Here is a 19,206-nt window from a genome sequence, read left to right on the forward strand (position 1 = left end):
TGGCATCTATAATCAAAATCTTATAAGGAATCTTGTGATAGGAACAGTTGCATTTTCTTTTCCACTGGTAGTATCATCTCTCCCTTGTTTCTAACAAACTTTAAATGTTCCAGTGTTCACTGACTCAGGATAAAGAGACTTAACACTTTCCTTATTCAATCCAAGCATTTTTAAATACGTGAGAACAGAGATTCTGAAACCTTAGCATGCTTAAGGATCATATGCTGAGTCGGTGAAGTCCCAGATTCCTGGGATCCATCCAGAGGTTCTGATTTAAGAGGTCTGAGGTGGGACATGAGACTTTGCTTTTCTATCATTCTCCAACATCAGATGATGTGGATGTCATTAATGTGCTGTGTAGAATTCAAATATAGCAAAATACATTCTTTTATCATCTATATTGGTCTTTTTTGCTTTCATTTTCTCTATCCTTTTTTACTGAGAACTGAAAGATTTCCCACTTTTACAAGATTAAGTCTTCCTGTACTCCTTTATTTCTCTCAATTCAGTCACTCAGTTGTGTCCCACTCTTGGGACCCCATGGACTCTAGCCCACCAGGTTCCTCTGTCCATGGGATTTTCCAGGCAAGAATACAGGAGTGGGTTGCCATTTCCTTCTCCACTTATCGCTTTAGAATATTACTTCTTCAGCTCAGACAGGGCCATAATTCTCAGATTTCAAATCTCTCAGGTTGTGTCTTCTTGACTATTACTGAATAGTCTCACTGCTGTTATACCCACCTCTAGGTTTATATTATATCCATCTCTCAATTATAATATAAATGAGAGAATTATACTATTATATATATGTATATATATTTAAAACTCTAGAGAATATATGGTTTACCTTAGGTCTCAAGACAAGTGTGGCTCAATACTGAAATTACCTAAATACTGTTTTAATACCTCAAAGTAATGAGGGTTTTCTATCCATCTTTAAAATTTTGGCCTCAGATAGAGCATACCCTAAACCTGGTGAGTTCCCATAGCCTTCTCCAGATGATGGCCCACTTCCCTGATTTTAGAGCAAAGTCTTCAAAAAGCTCAGTGTCTCCACTACTCACTGCCAATTCCTTTCAAATTATTTGCCTTTAATCTTCTCTTGAACTGACTTCAAACTTTTGCTCTTACCATTCCACTGAATTCACTCTTGTCAACGTCAAAGTTCAGTTCTCAGTCTTTAAATTACTTGACCTCTCAGTAACACTTAACAGACTTGATCGTTTTCTTCTTACCTCAAACACTTAAAACAAAAACAAAAACAAAAAAACCTTGCTTTCAGAATACCCACCAAGCTCTCACTTTCCAGTGCAGACTTGTTTTCAGTTTCCTTGGCTGCTTGCTGCTCTTCCTTCTTCTTATTCACTTTTGTACCTCTCCTCTTTTCTGTCTTTTGTGTTTCATATATCTATAAACACATAGCTTTCAAATTATACCTTTAATTTCAACTTATTTTTCTAACTCTAGACATATATATTTAATTTCCAACTGAACATTTCTACAATAGCAGTTTTACCATTTAAGATATGTTCTTTCAGCTGGTTTGATTTATATACTGCCTTGGAAACAGATACACAAATCAAAAGAGACTTTCTATGTTATGTAGCCCACCAAATATGGAACTTGAACTCTCTATGGTCCATTTTGAAAGCTGATTCCATTACTCCATTTGCCACATGACATCTTCAACCCTTGCCTCTGGTTTCTCTAATCTTTATTCCATAAGTGATGACCTTAGAAATATTCATTCTATCCAATGTTATTGGCAGGTGGATGGGAAAGAACAAAGAATTTTAGGGCTTGGAATACTCTGATGTACCAGCTAAAGACAATGCATTTAGGAGCTGAGCATTATCAATCTTCATTTCTCTTGGGACCTGAAAGAGTTTGGCTGCAAAAGAAATCTTTCTGGCCTTAGAGACTCAGTTCCCAAAGTTACTCATTAGTGAAAAACCTAGAGGAATTTTCTGTTGAGAAAGTTTCCTATAGATAGGGTTGAGGATGCAACTTAACAATTAAACAGAAGCCTAACATTGATTTGGAAGTACCTTAGAAAAATTACTTAAAACGCAAAACTTCTACTATTCACTGCTCTGTCTCCTTATGTAAGAATAACTTGAAGAGACTGATATACAGCTACACTCTATCATATGTGTCCTTTTATTTTTAGTGCTCTGAACTTTTGTCATAAAATATATTGAAGTTTATAAAATTATTTTCATACATCTATTGATAAAGTCATCTCAGTTGAGACCTGAAATATATTAAATGGAGTTAGTGTCTCCCTGCTCTACCCTTTCCCATTTCTGAACCACAGAATAATGCAGCTTAATTAAATGTGTTTAAACTTCTGTATTTTGGGAAACAGTGTGTCATGCAGCCGTAGGTAGCCATGCGCTCCTCTATAGTTTAGTCTCTATGAAGGTTAGATTATGTAAAAAATTCTGATCCATAGAAATTCTGGTCTGAGACAGTTCAGGGTTAAGATGCCTTCTCCCCAAACACTTTCTTTTATAAACAAAACTGGAATCGTCACTGTTTTGTCACTGAAACAAAACTGGACCAAAGAAGGTAGAGTTGAAGAACCATGTGAGTAAGATTAGAACCAAATTCTTTGGATCTACAAAAGTGAATGTAAACAATGTGAACGATCAGTCCGTAACCTCAAAATATCCTCCTATATTCTTACCTGTATTTATCTCTATTTTAGTTACTTATTATTATTTTTTTCCTGTGGTTGTGCTGCCCAGCTTGTGGAATCTTAGTTCCCTAACCAGGGATTGAACCTCAGCCCTTGGCAGTGGAAGTGCATAGCCCTAACCACTTCAGGGACACCAGGAAATCCTGTATCTCTAATAGTTGTAAGTGCTGGCACTCCCCATGGTTTCAGGTCCAGTGACTCTTCTAAGAACTTGGAGGGTGAAAGTGAAGTTGTCAGTTGTGTCCGACTCTTAGTGACCCCATGGACTACAGCCCACCAGGCTCCTCTGCCCATGGGATTTTGCAGGTAAGAGTACTGGAGTGGGGTGCCATTACCTTCTCTGTTAACAGCGGCAAGGCATATTATATTTACTTGGAGCTGGTATACTTGGTAACAGCCTTAGTGCCCTCAGACATGGCATGCTTGGCCAGCTCCCCAGGTAGCAGCAAGCGCACGGCGGTCTGGATCTCCCTGGATGTGATAGAAAGTGAGGAACATAGTAATTCTTGTCTATTAACTCCAAAAATACTTCAGAAATTACTATTTAATAGTTTTCACGTATTATAAGCTTGATGACAGGTAAGGAAAACCAGAGAAATTTTGGATCAGTTTTTCTTATTTCACTGATATTTAGTTCAGTTCAGTTCAGTTCAGTCGCTCAGTCGTGTCCGACTCTTTGCGACCCCATGAATCGCAGCACCTCAGGCCTCCCTGTCCATCACCAAATTCCGGAGTTCACTTAGACTCACGTCCATCGAGTCAGATATTCCATCCAGCCATCTCATCCTCTGTTGTCCCCTTCTCCTCCTGCCCCCAATCCCTCCCAGCATCAGAGTCTTTTCCAATGAGTCAACTCTTCGCATGAGGTGGCCAAAGTACTGGAGTTTCAGCTTTAGCATCATTCCTTCCAAAGAAATCCCAGGGCTGATCTTCAGAATGGACTGGCTGGATCTCCTTGCAGTCCAAGGGACTCTCAAGAGTCTTCTCCAACACCACACTTCAAAAGCATCAGTTCTTCTGTGCTCAGCTTTCTTCACAGTCCAACTCTCACATCCATGCATGACTACTGGAAAAACCATAGCCTTGACTAGATGGACCTTTGTTGGCAAAGTAATGTCTCTGCTTTTGAATATGCTATCTAGGTTGGTCATAACTTTCCTTCCAAGGAGTAAGTGTCTTTTAATTTCATGGCTGCAGTCACCATCTGCAGTGATTTTGGAGCCCCAGAAAATAAACTCTGCCACTGTTTCCACTGTTTCCCTATCTAGTTCCCATGAAGTGATGGGACCAGAGGCCATGATCTTCATTTTCTGAATGTTGAACTTTAAGCCCACTTAAATCACTCTCCTCTTTCACTTTCATTTCTGCCATAAGGATGATGTCATCTGCATATCTGAGGTTATTGATATTTCTCCCGGCAATCTTGATTCCAATTGTGTTTCTTCCAGTCCAGCGTTTCTCATGATGTACTCTGCATATAAGTTAAATAAGCAGGGTGACAATATACAGCCTTGACGTACTCCTTTTCCTATTTGGAACCAGTCTGTTGTTCCATGTCCAGTTCTAACTGTTGCTTCCTGACCTGCATACAGGTTCTCAAGAGGCAGCTCAGATGGTCTGGTATTCCCATCTCTTTCAGAATTTTCCGCAGTTTATTGTGATCCACACAGTCAAAGGCTTTGGCATAATCAATAAAGCAGAAATAGATGTTTTTCTGGAACTCTCTTGCTTTTTCCGTGATCCAGAGGATGTTGGCAATTTGATCTCTGGTTCCTCTGCCTTTTCTAAAACCAGCTTGAACATCAGGAAGTTCACGGTTCACATATTGCTGAAGCCTGGCTTGGAGAATTTTGAGCATTACTTTACTAGCCTGTGAGATGAGTGCAATTGTGCGGTAGTTTGAGCTTTCTTTGGCATTGCCTTTCTTTGGGATTGGAATGAAAACTGACCTTTTCCAGTCCTGTGGCCACTGCTGAGTTTTCTAAATTTGCTGGCATATTGAGTGCAGCACTTTCACAGCATTATCTTTCAGGATTTGAAATAGCTCAACTGGAATTCCATCACCTCCACTAGCTTTGTTCGTAGTGATGCTTTCTAAGGCCCACTTGACTTCACATTCTAAGATGTCTGGCTCTAGGTCAGTGATCAAACCATCATGATTATCTGGGTCATGAAAATCTTTTTTGTACAGTTCTTCTGTGTATGCTTGCCACCTCTTCTTCATATTTTCTGCTTCTGTTAGGTCCATACCATTTCTGTCCTTTATCGAGCCCATCTTTGCTTGAAATGTTCCCTTGGTATCTCTAATTTCCTTGAAGAGATCTCTAGTCTTTCCCATTCTGTTGTTTTCCTCTATTTCTTTGCATTGATTGTTGAGGAAGGCTTCCTTATCTCTTCTTGCTACTCTTTGGAACTCTGCATTCAGATGCTTATATCTTTCCTTTTCTCCTTTGCTTTTTGCTTCTCTTCTTTTCACAGCTATTTGCAAGGCCTCCCCACACAGCCATTTTGCTTTTTTGCATTTCTTTTCCATGGGGATGGTCTTGATCCCTGTCTCCTGTACAATGTCACAAACCTCATTCCATAGTTCATCAGGCACTCTATCTACCAGATCTAGGCCCTTAAATCTATTTCTCACTTCCACTGTATAATCGTAAGGGATTTGATTTAGATCATACTTGAATGATAAATCAATTGGACCACCTGTCAAAGAAAGTTGCAAAATATTGTTATAAGTGGAGGCAGCTTTAAAAAAGTCTTGGAAATACCTTTCTTGCCCATTGGTATATTTTCCCCTCAATTTTTGATCTCTTGAAAATTCAGTTTCAAGACTTTTCCATTTAATATATTTTCTTTTTGATTTCTATATTTACTTTCACAGATTACAGTGTGATATAATATGATGTAATATCATAATTATAATCATAATTATATATGATATAAGGTAATATCATAATCAGTGATATTTCAAAGTCTTGAAACTCAATTTTCAAGAGACCAAAAATTGAGGGGAAAATATACCAATGGGCAAGAAAGGTAGTCCCGAGACATTTTTTTTTAAGCTGCCTCCACTTATAATAATATTTTGCAATTATCTTTGACAGGTGGTCCAATTGACTTATAGAACATATTTGGAGTCAGAGTTCACAAAATTCTTTATATAAACCATTGGTTATTTTATTTCTGTTAATTAATACTCAAAATATGTTTTGCTTTAAGTACTTACTTGCTTCCGGATTGGAGAAAAACAAATCATGACATATATGATTTATCACTTAAAAATATCCTTTGGCTCATATGTGAGTTACCATTTATTTTTCAGGTTGAGTAATCAGGGCCATTAATGCAATACCTTAAAATATTACAGCATAAGACTTTTATTGTTCACATTTTGATATATAAACTTACAGGGAACACACAGGTAAACAGACCTAAACATTATTCAACTACAGAGTGCATGGGGAACTAAGACAAATTTCTGTATGTAAATTTATTCAAGAACACAAAAGAATACATAACAAATCAGTTTCATCAATTGATATCTCCCAAACAGATTCAGCATTAAGATTCCATGTCTGTTTGTTTAAGTTTCCATTATATTATCTAGAAATGCATTATTTAACAAAATATACTGGATTTACCCATTTACATTTCCTTTATATACTTCCTTCTGTTTTTTCAAATGTAAACAATTAGAAAAGCAGTATAACTTCACATGTCAATTTTCTCATTGCCCCTTTATATTTGTGCCTCAGAAGAATTCTCTAGACTTCAGGTCAGAATCTTCTACTGGTCGCTCTCCTCAAGGCCCCCTTCACTTCCTTGTTCCTCAAAGTATAGATCATTGGATTTAGCACAGGAGTGACCACGCTGTACATAATGGCAATGATCCGTTCCTGCTCCACAGAGCTACCTGTGGCAGGACGAATATAAGTGAAAACTACGGGAGCATAGAAAAGAACAACTACCATGAAGTGGGAGACACAAGTAGACAGTGCTTTATGGAGCATGCTGCAAGAATGGGTCTTGAAAAAAAGATAGATAATAATGTAGGAATAAGATAGAAGTGTTAGAAAAAATGGGCCAATGGCAAAGGTCCCAGTGACAGTATTGAGCAGCCACTCATTGAGCTCAGTGTTCCCGCAGGCCAACTCCAACAATGGCTTAACATCACAGAAGAGGTGATGGATATGGTTGGAACCACAGAAGTTTAAGCGAGATGTCATTACTGAGTGCAGCAGGGCATGGAAAAACCCAATAATCCAGACAGTGATAGCCATCTGGACACAGACCTGATGACTCATGAAAAGGGGGTAACGAAGTGGTTTGCAGATAGCCACAAAGCGGTCAAAACCCATCACGGCCAGCAACATGGACTCTGTGCTGCCCAGGAAGTGGAAGAAATGAAGCTGGCTTATGCAGCCCAAGAAAGAAATTGCTTTGTGTGTAGAGAGGAAGTTCTCCAGCATCTTTGGCAGAGTCACTGTGGAGTAGCAGATATCTAGACATGACAGGTTTCCCAGGAAAAAATACATAGGAGAATGAAGTCTTGGATCAGAGATGACCACCATCAGGATGGCTGCATTCCCAGCCACATTGACAATGTAAGTTGCAAGGAAAATCAGGAAAAGAACAGGCTGCAGTACTTGGATGTCTGTCACTGGCAGGAGGAGAAATTCAGTGACTGATGTTCGATTCATCATCACTTGAAAGAAAAGACAAAATAACATATGGAATGCGATCTCTGATGGGACCAGTCCCACAGCTGAAGATTTTCCCATCTAGACAATAATATTTTGAGGAATTGCTATTTAAATAAGGTCACGTGTTGGTTATGGACTGTTACTCAAACATTTTAAGAATTAGATTTATCATTAATATTTTTCTTTCTTCCAGGAAAGAAAAATGCCAGACTTTCTTAGCCAGACTATCATCTTCTCTGAAACAACTTGCCTTTTTTCATCCTAAATCAACTCCAAAAGCAGGTAAATTTTAAGCACTCCACCACAGTGCTATCTCTTGACCTAGGAAGAAACCATCTGAAGTTTTTACTTAAGAAAAATAGACAATGAGAGCATAATAAGAGCTATAAGGAAATATGAATCTAAATGCAGACATTGGAACACTTCGTATATAAAAAGGAATCATTCAAAGTTTGGGAAATCTCTGAAAGGAGAAAGATTTGATTTGACTAGAATAAAAAAGTGAATCAACTAGGGAACATTTCCAGAGATCCCCAGGGATTATCACTTTTGTAGCTAGAGAAAATTTTGAGAAACTATCTAACCTTTATTACATCTTTGTTGCAGCCTGGCAGGGCAGAGATCAGAACCTGCCCCATGACAGGAGGGTGCGGCAAACCGCGCCCCCGAGATTGTCCTAATAAGCATGCCCGACGGACATACGTGGAGCTGGCCGTGCTCTCTGCTCGGCTTCACTGGCTGCCCCTGTGTCCGTCCTCACGGAAACCAAGCAAGATGTTCGTGATTAACAGCAGAGCCTTAATTTTACTCCCTCTTGATGGTGCGCTGATCAAACTCCCCAGTATAGCTATTTCCTAATGGCACCCCACTCCAGTACTCTTCCCTGGAAAATCCCATGGACGGAGGAGCCTGGTGGGATGCAGTCCATGGGGTCGCTAAGAGTCAGACACGACGGAGAGACTTCACTTTCACTTTTCACTTGCCTGCATTGGAGAAGGCAATGGCAACCCACTCCAGTGTTCTTGCCTGGAGAATCCCAGGGACGGGGGAGCCTGGTGGGCTGCGGTCTACGGGGTCGCCTAGAGTTGGACACGACTGAAGCGACTTAGCAGCAGCAGCAGCAATGATCTCATGTGACTTCTGCCAATAAAAGTGAGGGCTGAAAGGAGCCATCTTGTCTTCCTGCCATGGAGAGCAGGAGGGCCCCCTGACTCCCCGCTTGCCAAATTATATGTATCTGTCTTTTCATTACGTGCCCCGGCCCCCCGCCCCCCACCACTCCCGGGTTCCAGGTCTTTCTCACCTGCTGTGCTGGACACTGCACATCTTTTTTGTAAAAATTGGCTTCAGGAATTCAGAGTAGCCTTCCTTGATAGCCATGTATATTTTGTATACTGTTAAACTTTATCACTCCTGATCAAGATACACATATGTCAAACATCGTTTTTGATTCTCTGCTTGTAAAAGAAAATTATATTAAAAAAATTCCCTTGGGGGCAAAATCTTTCCCTAACATTTAAAGAAAATAACAATGAGATTTTCTGTACCAAATATTTATTTCACTGCATCTTGAATATTTATCGATTACGTATTTACTTTGGAGACTATCTAGAGATATGGCAATAAAAATGTAGGCAACAAAGACTCTTCATAATCCACAAAGACAAGGTTCATGGTAAGATAGGAAACAGGTCTAAATCCTTGACTTGTACATTTAATACAGGCAAGAAGACAGGATATGGGCAACTCCCCAGCCTGTCTCCTGGTTCATTCTCCTACCTGATTGAGTGTTCAAATTCATAGCTAAGAAGGCTTATCAGATTGACACTTCTGAAAAGTAAATAGTAGAAAAATTTTTGAAAAATAAAGAGTAGAAAAATATTTGATGTGATAGTTTATACTGGAATTACAGCATAAGCTCTTCATCTTCTGAAATCTCTTCTTTCTGAAATTCTGCCTGTCTTTTATGATCCACAGATCCTGAGATATTCAAAGCCTGAGAGAGAGTGTCCCTGGGGTTTGGGAGGATTATTGAAAGAATAAACAAGTTACCTTTCTATACCTGCAATATAAGAGAATTCTCCTTGGGGAATTTTGATCTTGAGTTCCATTTTTTTCTTTATTTTCCTTCCTTACTCTTTCTTTCTTAGTTTCATAACCACAGACAGTACAGTTCTCAAGGGCCTCAGGATTTCTTTAATTACCTTTCATTTCCTGGGACAGAGATTTGGATACACTTTCTCACGTTGAGGACTTCCATGGAAAAATGGAAGAAAATTGGGCAATGACAGTTAAAGAATGAGGGCCAGTCAGATCCCATTGATCCATACAGAAAATTGATTATCATTAAAATATTATACTCATTTATTCCTGTGATTCTATGGAAAACAAAAAAGAGGACTAGGAAGAAGTAGTATTGCTTTTGTGCCTTCCATCTGACTATTCACTGCTGGTAGTAACATTTAAATATTTTCTTTAATTTTGGGATCCCCAGAGCTCACATTTATGTCTAGGAGACTGAGGCTGGTCTCTCCAATGTGTATCTTCACTTATTGCTGTACCCTTTAGGTAACAATCTTCTTTCTGCTTCATCCAAGGAATACCTATATGCAATGTGACATGGATCCAAGCATTCTAATTATTGTTGTAAATGCCATGTACTTTGTCTATCTATCACAGTTCATTTTTGTTGCATTTCATTCATTATATATTCATCACAATAATTGCTTGTCATAGTATGCCATGAATATAATATAAATAAATAATTATTGTGTGCTCATTGTTTAAGTTATTGTTCTCATTTCACATGTTTTTATTTCTGTCCTTCCTTGGCAATCTCTACATCTTTAAAGGGATGCCAAAATTGCTGGAAGACTCCGTCTCTACTCACAAAGCAATTTCTTTCTTCAGATGCATAAGCCAGCTTCATTTCTTCCACTCCCCGGTGGCATGGGGACTTCAGGTAGGTGGCAAAGGGTGAGCTATAGAAGAGGATGACCATGGAGAGATGGGAGGTGCATGTGGCCAGGGCTTTCTTTTTCCCCTGTGCTGATGGAACCCAAGCTACAGCAAGGAATATATGGGCATAAGAGCTTATGACGCAGAAAAGAGGGCTGATTCCTCAGAGTCCTGTCAGAACCATCATCAGATCCTCATTGAGGTGGGCATCAGAGCAAAGCCTTAAGAGAGGTTTAAAATCACACACAAAAAATGAGGCGTCTCTAGATTAGTATAGAATGATAGGTTAGCATCAAGGTTTGGGTCAAAGAGTTGGAATGGGCTACTCCCCATGACCCACCCACCAGCAGTGCACATCTGCAAGGAGTCATTAGGAGTGCATAGTGCAGAGGATGGCGGATGGCAGTGTCACGGTCGATAGCCATGGCAGTCAAAAGCAGGTTGTCCATATCAGCAAACTGCAAAGAAATATAATTGGGCCAGAGAGAGAGAGAGATTGATCTCTACCACATGGATCGCTGCTCAGTGTTACATGGTAGCCTGAATGAAAGGAGAGTTTGGGGAAGAATGAATACAGATATATGTATGGCTGAGTCCCTTTGCTGTCTACCTGAAACCTACATAACATTGTTAATCGGCTATACTCTAATAAAAATAAAACTTAAAAAAAAAAGTGAAAGTTGCTCAGTCGTGTCCTACTCTTTGTGATCCCATGGACTATACAGTCCATGGAATTCTCCAGGCCAGAGTACTGGAGTGGGTAGCCTTTCCCTTCTCCAGGGGATCTTCCCCAACCCAGAGATTGAACCCTGGTCTCCCGCATTGTGGGCAGATTGTTTACCAGCTGAGCCACAAGTGAAGCCTGAATATTGGAGTGGGAAGCCTATCCCTTCTCCAGCACATCTTCCCAACCCAGGGGTAAAACCAGGGTCTCCTGCATTGCAGGAGCATTCTTTACAAACTGAGCTATGAGGGAAGCCTAAAAAACGAATACAATTTTGTAAAGTTTAAAAATAAAATAAAATTGTAGTTGGAAAAAAAAAAAAGAAAAAGGAAAGGTAATTTAATAATATAATTCTCTGTGCTACACAATGTATCCATGTTGCTTATGCATTAAAAAAGAAAAGAGAAAAGCAACCAGGATACATTGTGTAGCAGATAGAATAATAGTGATTATTCTGTAATAACTTTTAGTGGAGCATGATCTGTAAAAATAATGAATAACTATGCTGTACACTTGATAGTAGGATAATATTGTAAATAAACCATAATTCAATTTAAAAAAGATAAAAGTTATTAAACTTGCTAAGAAACTAGATCTCAATTGTTCCCACAGTTACTCATTAGAGAAAAACCTGGAGACATTTTTTTCTAGAGAAAATTTTCTATAGATAGGGTTGAGGAATAAAATCAACAATTAAGCAGAAGCTGAATATTGATTTGGAAATAAAATTAGAAAGATTACTTAAAACTTGAAAATTTCTGCCTCATTACTGCCCTGTCTCCTTAGGTAAGAATAGTTGGAAGAGACTGACATACAGGCATAGACTGCTATATATGTCCTTTTATTTTGATTGTTCTGAGAATTTCTGTCATGAAAATATATCGCAGTTGATCAAATTATTTTCATACATCTGTAAATAAAGTCATCTCAGTTGAGACCTGTAATGTCATTAAACAGAGTCAGTGCTTCCCTGCTGTACTCTTCCCAATTTCTGGATCACAAAATAATGTGGTTGAATTAAATAAGTGTTTAACCTTCTGTGTTTAGGGTGACAGTGTATCATGCAGCTATAGGTAATCATGTGCTCCTCTATAGTTTACAGCCTCCGTGTAGGTTGGATTATGTCAAAAATTTTGTTCAACAGAAATTCTGAGATAGTCCAGAGTGTAAGATATCTTCCCCCCACATACATTCTTTTATTAACAAAACTGAAATTAAGAGGCCAAAGAAGGTAGAGTTGGAATATAGAAGAAACATGTGAGTAAGATCAGAACCAAAATCTTTGGATTTATAAAAGTGAATGTAAACAATTTGAATAGTCTATCAGCTCAAAATATTCTTTTACAGTCTTATTTGTCTGTATCTCTATTTAATATATTTTTTTATTAGCTGTGCTGCCTGTCTTGTGGTATCTTAATTTCCCAACCAGGGATTGAACCCGGACCCTCGAGAGTGAAAGTGCAGACTCTTCACCACTCAACTGCCTCAGCATTCTGTATCTATAAATAGTTTTCAGTGCTGGCCCCCACCATGGTTTCAGGTCCAGTGGCATTTCTAGGAACTTAGAAAGTGAGGAACATAGTAATTCTTGTCAATTAGCTCCAAAAATACTTCTGCAATTACTATTTAATAGTTTTCACTTGGTATAAGTTTGGTGACAGAAAAGAAAAACAAGACAAAAAATTTTTATGAATTCTTCATATTTCATCAGAGGAGGCAATGGCACCCCACTCCAGTACTCTTGCCTGGAAAATCCCATGGATGGTGGAGCCTGGTAGGCTACAGTTGTTGGGGTCGCTAAGAGTTGGACATGACTGAGCGGCTTCACTTTCCTTTTTCACTTTCATGCATTAGAGAAGGAAATGGCAACCCACTCCAGTGTTCTTGCCTGGAGAATCCCAGGGACAGGGGAGCCTGGTGGGCTACTGTCTATGAGGTCGCACAGAGTCGGACATGACTGAAGTGACTTAGCAGCAGCAGCAGCATTTTTCATTGATATTACCAATGACATATTATACCATGATATATTCATGTATATATATATATTCATCGTATAATATATCATGTTACAGTCTGTGAAAATAAGTATAGAAATCAAAAAGCTAAATAAAAAGGAAGAATTTTGAAACTCAATTTTCCATGACCAGAAATTGAGGGGAAAATAACATAATAATGAACTAGAAAGATATTCCTGTGATTTTTTTCAAGCTGACTCCACTTTGAACAATATTTTACAGTAATCTTTGACAGGTTATTCAATTGAATTATTAAATATCTTTGGAGTCAGAGTTCACAAAACTCTTTAGATAAACCATTAGTTACACTACCTGTATTAATTAGAACTCAGACTACTGTTTATTTTAATTACTTGCCTCTCTGCTTAGAGAAAAATAAATCATGACCTACTGCTTAAAAATGTCCTTTTAACTCATATATGAGTTTACATTTTCTTTCTTGTGGAGTCCATGGCCCTAAATTAAAATCCTTAAAGTGTAGCAGTTTAAGAAAACAGTTTAATTTAAAGTGTAATATTTCTTAAATTTATTTTATTTTTTGGCTGTGCCATGCAACATGTGGGATCTTAGTTTCCTGACTAGGGACTGAACCTGTATGTTCTGCACTGGGAGCTTGGAGTCTTAACCACTGGGCCACCAGAGAAGTCCCTGAAACAGAATAATTCTATTATTCACATTATGATATGTTCACTTGCGGGGAACACATAGGTAAACATACTTAAGTACCATCCAACTATACAATGTATGAGTAATTGAGGCAAATTTCTGTATCTGATTTTATTTAAGAACACAAAAAGTAGATAACAAATCATTTTTATCAACTGATATCTCCAAAACAAATTCAACAATCAAATTCAATGGACAGTATCCCATTTATTCAAGTTTTCCTTACATTATGTAGGAGTGCATTGTTTAACATGACTTACTGGATTTTCCATTTATTATTCTTTTAGACAGTTCCTTTTGTTTCACAGATAGTAAACACTCTGACAAGCAGTATAATTCCATATCTCCAGTTTCTCATTGTCTGTTGATTTATGCCTGAGAAAAGTTCTCTAGATTTCTTCAAGTCATTGACTCCTTGAAATCACCCTCCTCAAGGCTCCCTTTACTTCCTTGTTCCTCAAAGTATAAATCAGTGGATTTAGCACAGGAATGACCACACTGTACATAATGGCACTGATCTGATCCTGGTCCATGGAGCTACTTGAGGCAGGATGAATGTAAACAAAAACACCAGGGACGTAGAAAAGAACAACTACCACGAAGTGGGAGGCACACGTAGACAGTGCTTTACAAAGCATGCTGCAAGAGTGGGTCTTGAAGAAAAGATAGACAATAATATAGAAATAGGACAGGAATGTTAGAAAGCATGACCCCGTGGCAATGGTGCCTGTGACATTATTGACCAGCCACTGGTTGAGCTCAGTGTTCCCACAGGCCAACTTGAGCAATGGCTTAACATCACAGAAGAAGTGATTAATCTGGTTGGAACCACAGAAGTTTAAGCGAGAGGTCATTACTGAGTGCAGCAGGGCATGGAAAAAACCAATGATCCAGACAGTGACAGCCATCTGGATACAGACTTGATTCATGATAAGAGTATAATGAAGTGGTTTGCAGATGGCCACAAAGCGGTCAAAGCCCATCACGGCCAGCAACATGGCCTCTGTGCTGCCCATGAAGTGGAAGAAATGAAGCTGGCTTACGTAGCCCAAGAAAGAAATTGCTTTGTGTGTAGAGAGGAAGTTCTCCAGCATCTTTGGCAGACTCACTGTGGAGAAGCAGATATCTAGACATGCCAGGTTTCCCAGGAAAAAATACATAGGAGAATGGAGTCTTGGATCAGAGGTGACAACCATCAGGATGGCTCCATTCCCAGCCACATTGACAATGTAAATTGCAAGGAAAAGCACAAAGAACAGGCTGCAGTACTTGGATGTCTGTCACTGGCAGGAGGAGAAATTCAGTGACTGATGTTCGATTCAGCATCACTTGAAAGAAAAAACAAAATAACATGGAATGCCTTCTCTGATGGGATCTTGAGTCCTCCTGCTGAGATTTTCTCACCCAGACAATAATATTTTGAGAGAGAGCATTGCTATTTAAATAGTCCCAGCATCACAGGTTGTACAATGTTTATACCACTAGATTATTAAATATTGAAGTTACATGGTGTTTGTGGACTGTTACTCACTTTTTAAAAATTAGATTTATCAATATTTTTCTTTCTTCCAGGGATTCAGAGCATGTTGCCAGCCTACCGTCTTCTCTAATAACACTTGTGTTTTACCATCCTAAGATCTAACAGAGAGTCAATTTTTAAATAGTCCACTACGCTGCTTTTTCTTAACAAAGTAAGAACTCATTTGATTTACTTAAGAGAAATCAACAAAGAGAGAACAGTAAGATCTCTAAGGAAATTGAAATAGAGATGCAAACCATGGAATGCTTTCTATAAAAAGGAAACATTTTAAGTTTGGGAAATCCTTGAAAGGAGAAGAAAAAGAGTTGATGTGACTAGAATTAAAAAGTGAATTCAGTAGGGAACATTTCTAGCAATCCCATGGGATTCTCACCCTTATAGCTAGAAAAAATTTTGAGTAAATATCTAACCATTATTTCACCTTTATTGAAGGCTGGCTTCCAGGTATTCAGAGTAGCTTTCCTTGATAACCATGTATGTTTTTATATTGTTCAACTTTATCACTCCTGCTTAAGAGATGCATGATATGCCAAATATCATTTTTGGTTCTCTCCCCTCAAAACAAAATTGTTTCAAAAATCCTTCGGAAGAGAACCATTTCCTAACATCTAAAGATAATAGTAATCAGACTTTATGTACCAAATGATTTATTTCACTGCATCCTGAATATTTAAAGATCACATATTTACCCTGGAGAACACTTAGAGAAAGGCAATAAAAATGTAGGCAGTAAAGAGCCTTCATAATCCACAGACACAATGGGGAGTCCATCATAAGATAGAAAACTAGCCCTAAATCCTGGGCATTCAACTTTAATACTAGCAAGAAAGCAACTCCCCAGCCTGTCTCCTGGCTCATTCTCCTACCTGTTTGAGTGTTCAAGTTCACCGCTAAGAAAGCTTACCAGGTTGACACTCCTGTAAAGTAAATAGTAGAAAAACATTGAGAAAAATAAAGAGTAAAAATATATTTGAAGTGACAGCTTACATGGGGACTAAGTATATAAGCTCTTCATCTTCCAAAACTTCTTCTTTCTGAAATTCTGCCTGTCTTTTATGTTCCACAGATCTTCAGACAAACCCTGAGAGAGAATATCCCTGGGGTTTGGGAGGCTCTTTCTATACCTGCAGTATGAGGGAATTCTCCTTGGGGAACTCCTATCTTGAGTTTCATTTTTGTTTTTTTCCATCATTCCTATTTTCTTTCCTTACTGTATTTCTTTCTTAGTTTAAGAATCACAGACAGCATAGGTCTCAATGGCCTGCTGCTGCTGCTGCTGCTAAGTCGCTTCAGTCGTGTCTGACTCTGTGCGACTCCATAGACTGAAGCCTACCAGGCTCCCCCGTCCCCTGGATTCTCCAGGCAAGGACACTGGACTTGATTGCCATTTCCTTCCCCAATGCAGGAAAGTGAAAAGTCAAAATGAAGTTGCTCAGTCGTGCCTGACTTGCAGTGACCCCATGGACCACAGCCCACCAGGCTCCTCCGTTCCTGGGATTTTCCAGGCAAGAGTACTGGAGTGGGTTGCCATTGCCTTCTCCACTCAATGGCCTACATTTTCTTTTTTTCCCCCAAACTTTAAACTTTCTATTTTTAATTGGAGTATAGCCAATAAACAATGTTGTGGTAATTTCACATGAAGAGTGAAGGGACTCAGGTCATACAAGTAAATGTATCCATTCTTCTCTTCCAAATTCCCCTCGCATCCTGGCCAGCACATAACACTGAGAGAGTTCCATGTGCCATGCAATAGGTTCTTTTTGGTTATACATTTTAAATACAGCAGTGTGTACACAACCATACCAAAGTCCCTAACTCTCCCTTCCCCTGGCACCTGTAAGTTCATTTTCTAAGTTTGTGAGTCTTTTTCTGTCCCACAAGTAAGTTCATTTGTATCATTTCTTTGCGAGTCCATATACAAAAGATGTCATATTATATTTCTCCTTCTCTGACTCACTTCACTTAGTATCGCACTCTCTAAAATTATCTTTCACTTCCTGGGACAGGGGTATGGATATACTTTCTCATCTTGGGGACTGCTCTGGGAGAATTCTATATAAAATGGAAGGACATTGGGCCATGACACTTCAGGAATGAGCGCCAGTCACATCCTATTGATCTGCACAGAAAGATGATTATCGTTTAGGTATTCTACTCATTTATTACTGTGGTTCTATGGAATACAAAAGAGGGGAATGAGGAGAAGCGGTAATGCTTTTGTTCCTTCTGAGTCTGACACTTCACTGTTGGTGTTTTTTTAAAACTTTTATTTGTTTATTTTTGGCCTCACTGAGTCTTCACTGCTGTGCGCGGCCTTTCTCCAGCTGTGGTGAGCCCAGGCTACTCCCTCGTTGTGGTGCATGGGCTTCTCATTGTGGTGGCGTCTCGGGTTGCAGAGCATGGGCTCTAGAGGATGCGGGCTTCAGTAGTTGTGGTTCACAGGCTCTAGAGCTTGGGATCAAGAGTTGTGGCACACGGGATTGGCTGCTGAGCAGCATATAAGATCTTCCCGGACCAGTAATCAAACCTGTGTCCCCTGCATTGGCAGGCAGATTCTTAAGCACTGGACCACCAGGACTCTCCTACAGTTGATATTAACACTCAAATATTTTCTTTTGTTTTGGTGTCCCAGACCTCACACTTCTCCCTAGGAGAATGAGGCTGATATCTCTAAAGTGTATCTTTACTTCTTGCTTTCTTTAGTAGTAGCTTTCTATCTGCTTCATCCAAGGAATATCTATATGCAATTCAACATCTAGCCAAGCTTTCTAATTACCATTACAAATGCAGTGTACTCTGACCACTTTTCCATTGTGTTTCATTTTTGCCGAATTTCATAATATATTCATCACATTAATAATTTCTTAATTATTAATTTCATCAGCAGCTTAACAGGCTCACTGTCTCTACCCTCAATTACTAATGCCCATGCCATCAGCATCCATGCCATTGGCATCTGAAACACATTTTGAAAAGATAAGTGTGTACATAAGGCAATGGCACCCCACTCCAGTACTCCTGCCTGGAAAATCCCATGGATGGAGGAGCCTGGAAGTCTGTAGTCCATGGGGTCGCTGAGGGTCGGACACGACTGAGCGACTTCACTTTCACTTTTCACTTTCATGAATTGGAGAAGGAAATGGCAACTCACTCCAGTGTTCTTGCCAGGAGAATCCGAGGGACGGGGGAGCCTGGTTTGCTGCCATCTGTGGGGTCACACAGAGTCGGACACGACTGAAGCGACTTAGCAGCAGCATAGCTGATTTATGTGTACAGCAGAAACTAACACAACCTTGTAAAGCAATTATATTCCAATTAAAAAAAAACAACTGCATTCAGGAGAGCCACCATGGTGACTCCTTTCCAGTCTCCTTGGCTGGTTACTGCTCTTCCTCCTTATTATCCACTTTTGTGCATCTCCTCTTCTCTGTCTTCTAGTTCTGTGCTTTATATATCTATAAACAGATAACTCTCAAGTTATACTTCTAATTTCAACTTATTTTCCTAACTCTGGCTTATATATTTAACTTCCAACTAGGCAGTTCTACAGTAGCTGTCTTAACCATTAAGATATTTTCTTTCAGCTGGCTTGATTTACATACTGCATTGGAAACAGATACACAAATCAAATAGACCGTCAACCTTATGCAGTCCACCAAGTGCAGAACTTGAACTCTCTATAGTCCGCTTTGAAAGCGATCCTATTACTCCATTTGCCAAATGACAGCTTAAGCACTTGCCTCTGGCTACCCCAATCTCTATAAACAATGACTTTGGAATTATCCATTCTACCCAATGATATTGGTGAGTAGATGGGAAAGAACAAGGAAGCCAGGGCCCTGGAATACACTGATGAGACCAGGTAAAAATAATGTAGCTTAGAAGCCGAGCATTATCAA

At 39.2% G+C, this 19,206-nt stretch overlaps 1 protein-coding gene and 2 pseudogenes across 1 annotated transcript; all 3 read right to left on the bottom strand.

Annotated features, from left to right (window-relative positions):
* Positions 1-6,446: 6,446 nt before the first annotated feature.
* LOC147347198 (olfactory receptor 12D2-like) lies at positions 6,447-7,431 on the bottom strand. The gene has a single exon (XM_086370515.1). The coding sequence runs from the start codon at positions 7,429-7,431 to the stop codon at positions 6,478-6,480; it is 954 nt and encodes a 317-aa protein (XP_086226641.1). The 3' UTR covers positions 6,447-6,477.
* A 2,785-nt stretch (positions 7,432-10,216) lies between these two features.
* On the bottom strand, positions 10,217-14,109 carry LOC147347199 (putative olfactory receptor 1F2; annotated as a pseudogene).
* Positions 14,094-15,120, bottom strand: LOC147347200 (olfactory receptor 12D2-like; annotated as a pseudogene).
* Positions 15,121-19,206: the final 4,086 nt, after the last annotated feature.

Source organism: Bos grunniens, chromosome 23 (assembly GCF_055505025.1).
Source record: "Bos grunniens cultivar Pamir isolate PY7600 chromosome 23, Bosgru_T2T1.0, whole genome shotgun sequence".
NCBI classification, from domain to species: Eukaryota; Metazoa; Chordata; class Mammalia; order Artiodactyla; family Bovidae; genus Bos; species Bos grunniens.

Coding starts and splice junctions, on each gene's coding strand:
- LOC147347198 (XM_086370515.1), bottom strand. CDS start 7,431: ATGTTATTTTGTCTTTTCTTTCAAGTGATGATGAATCGAACATCAGTC.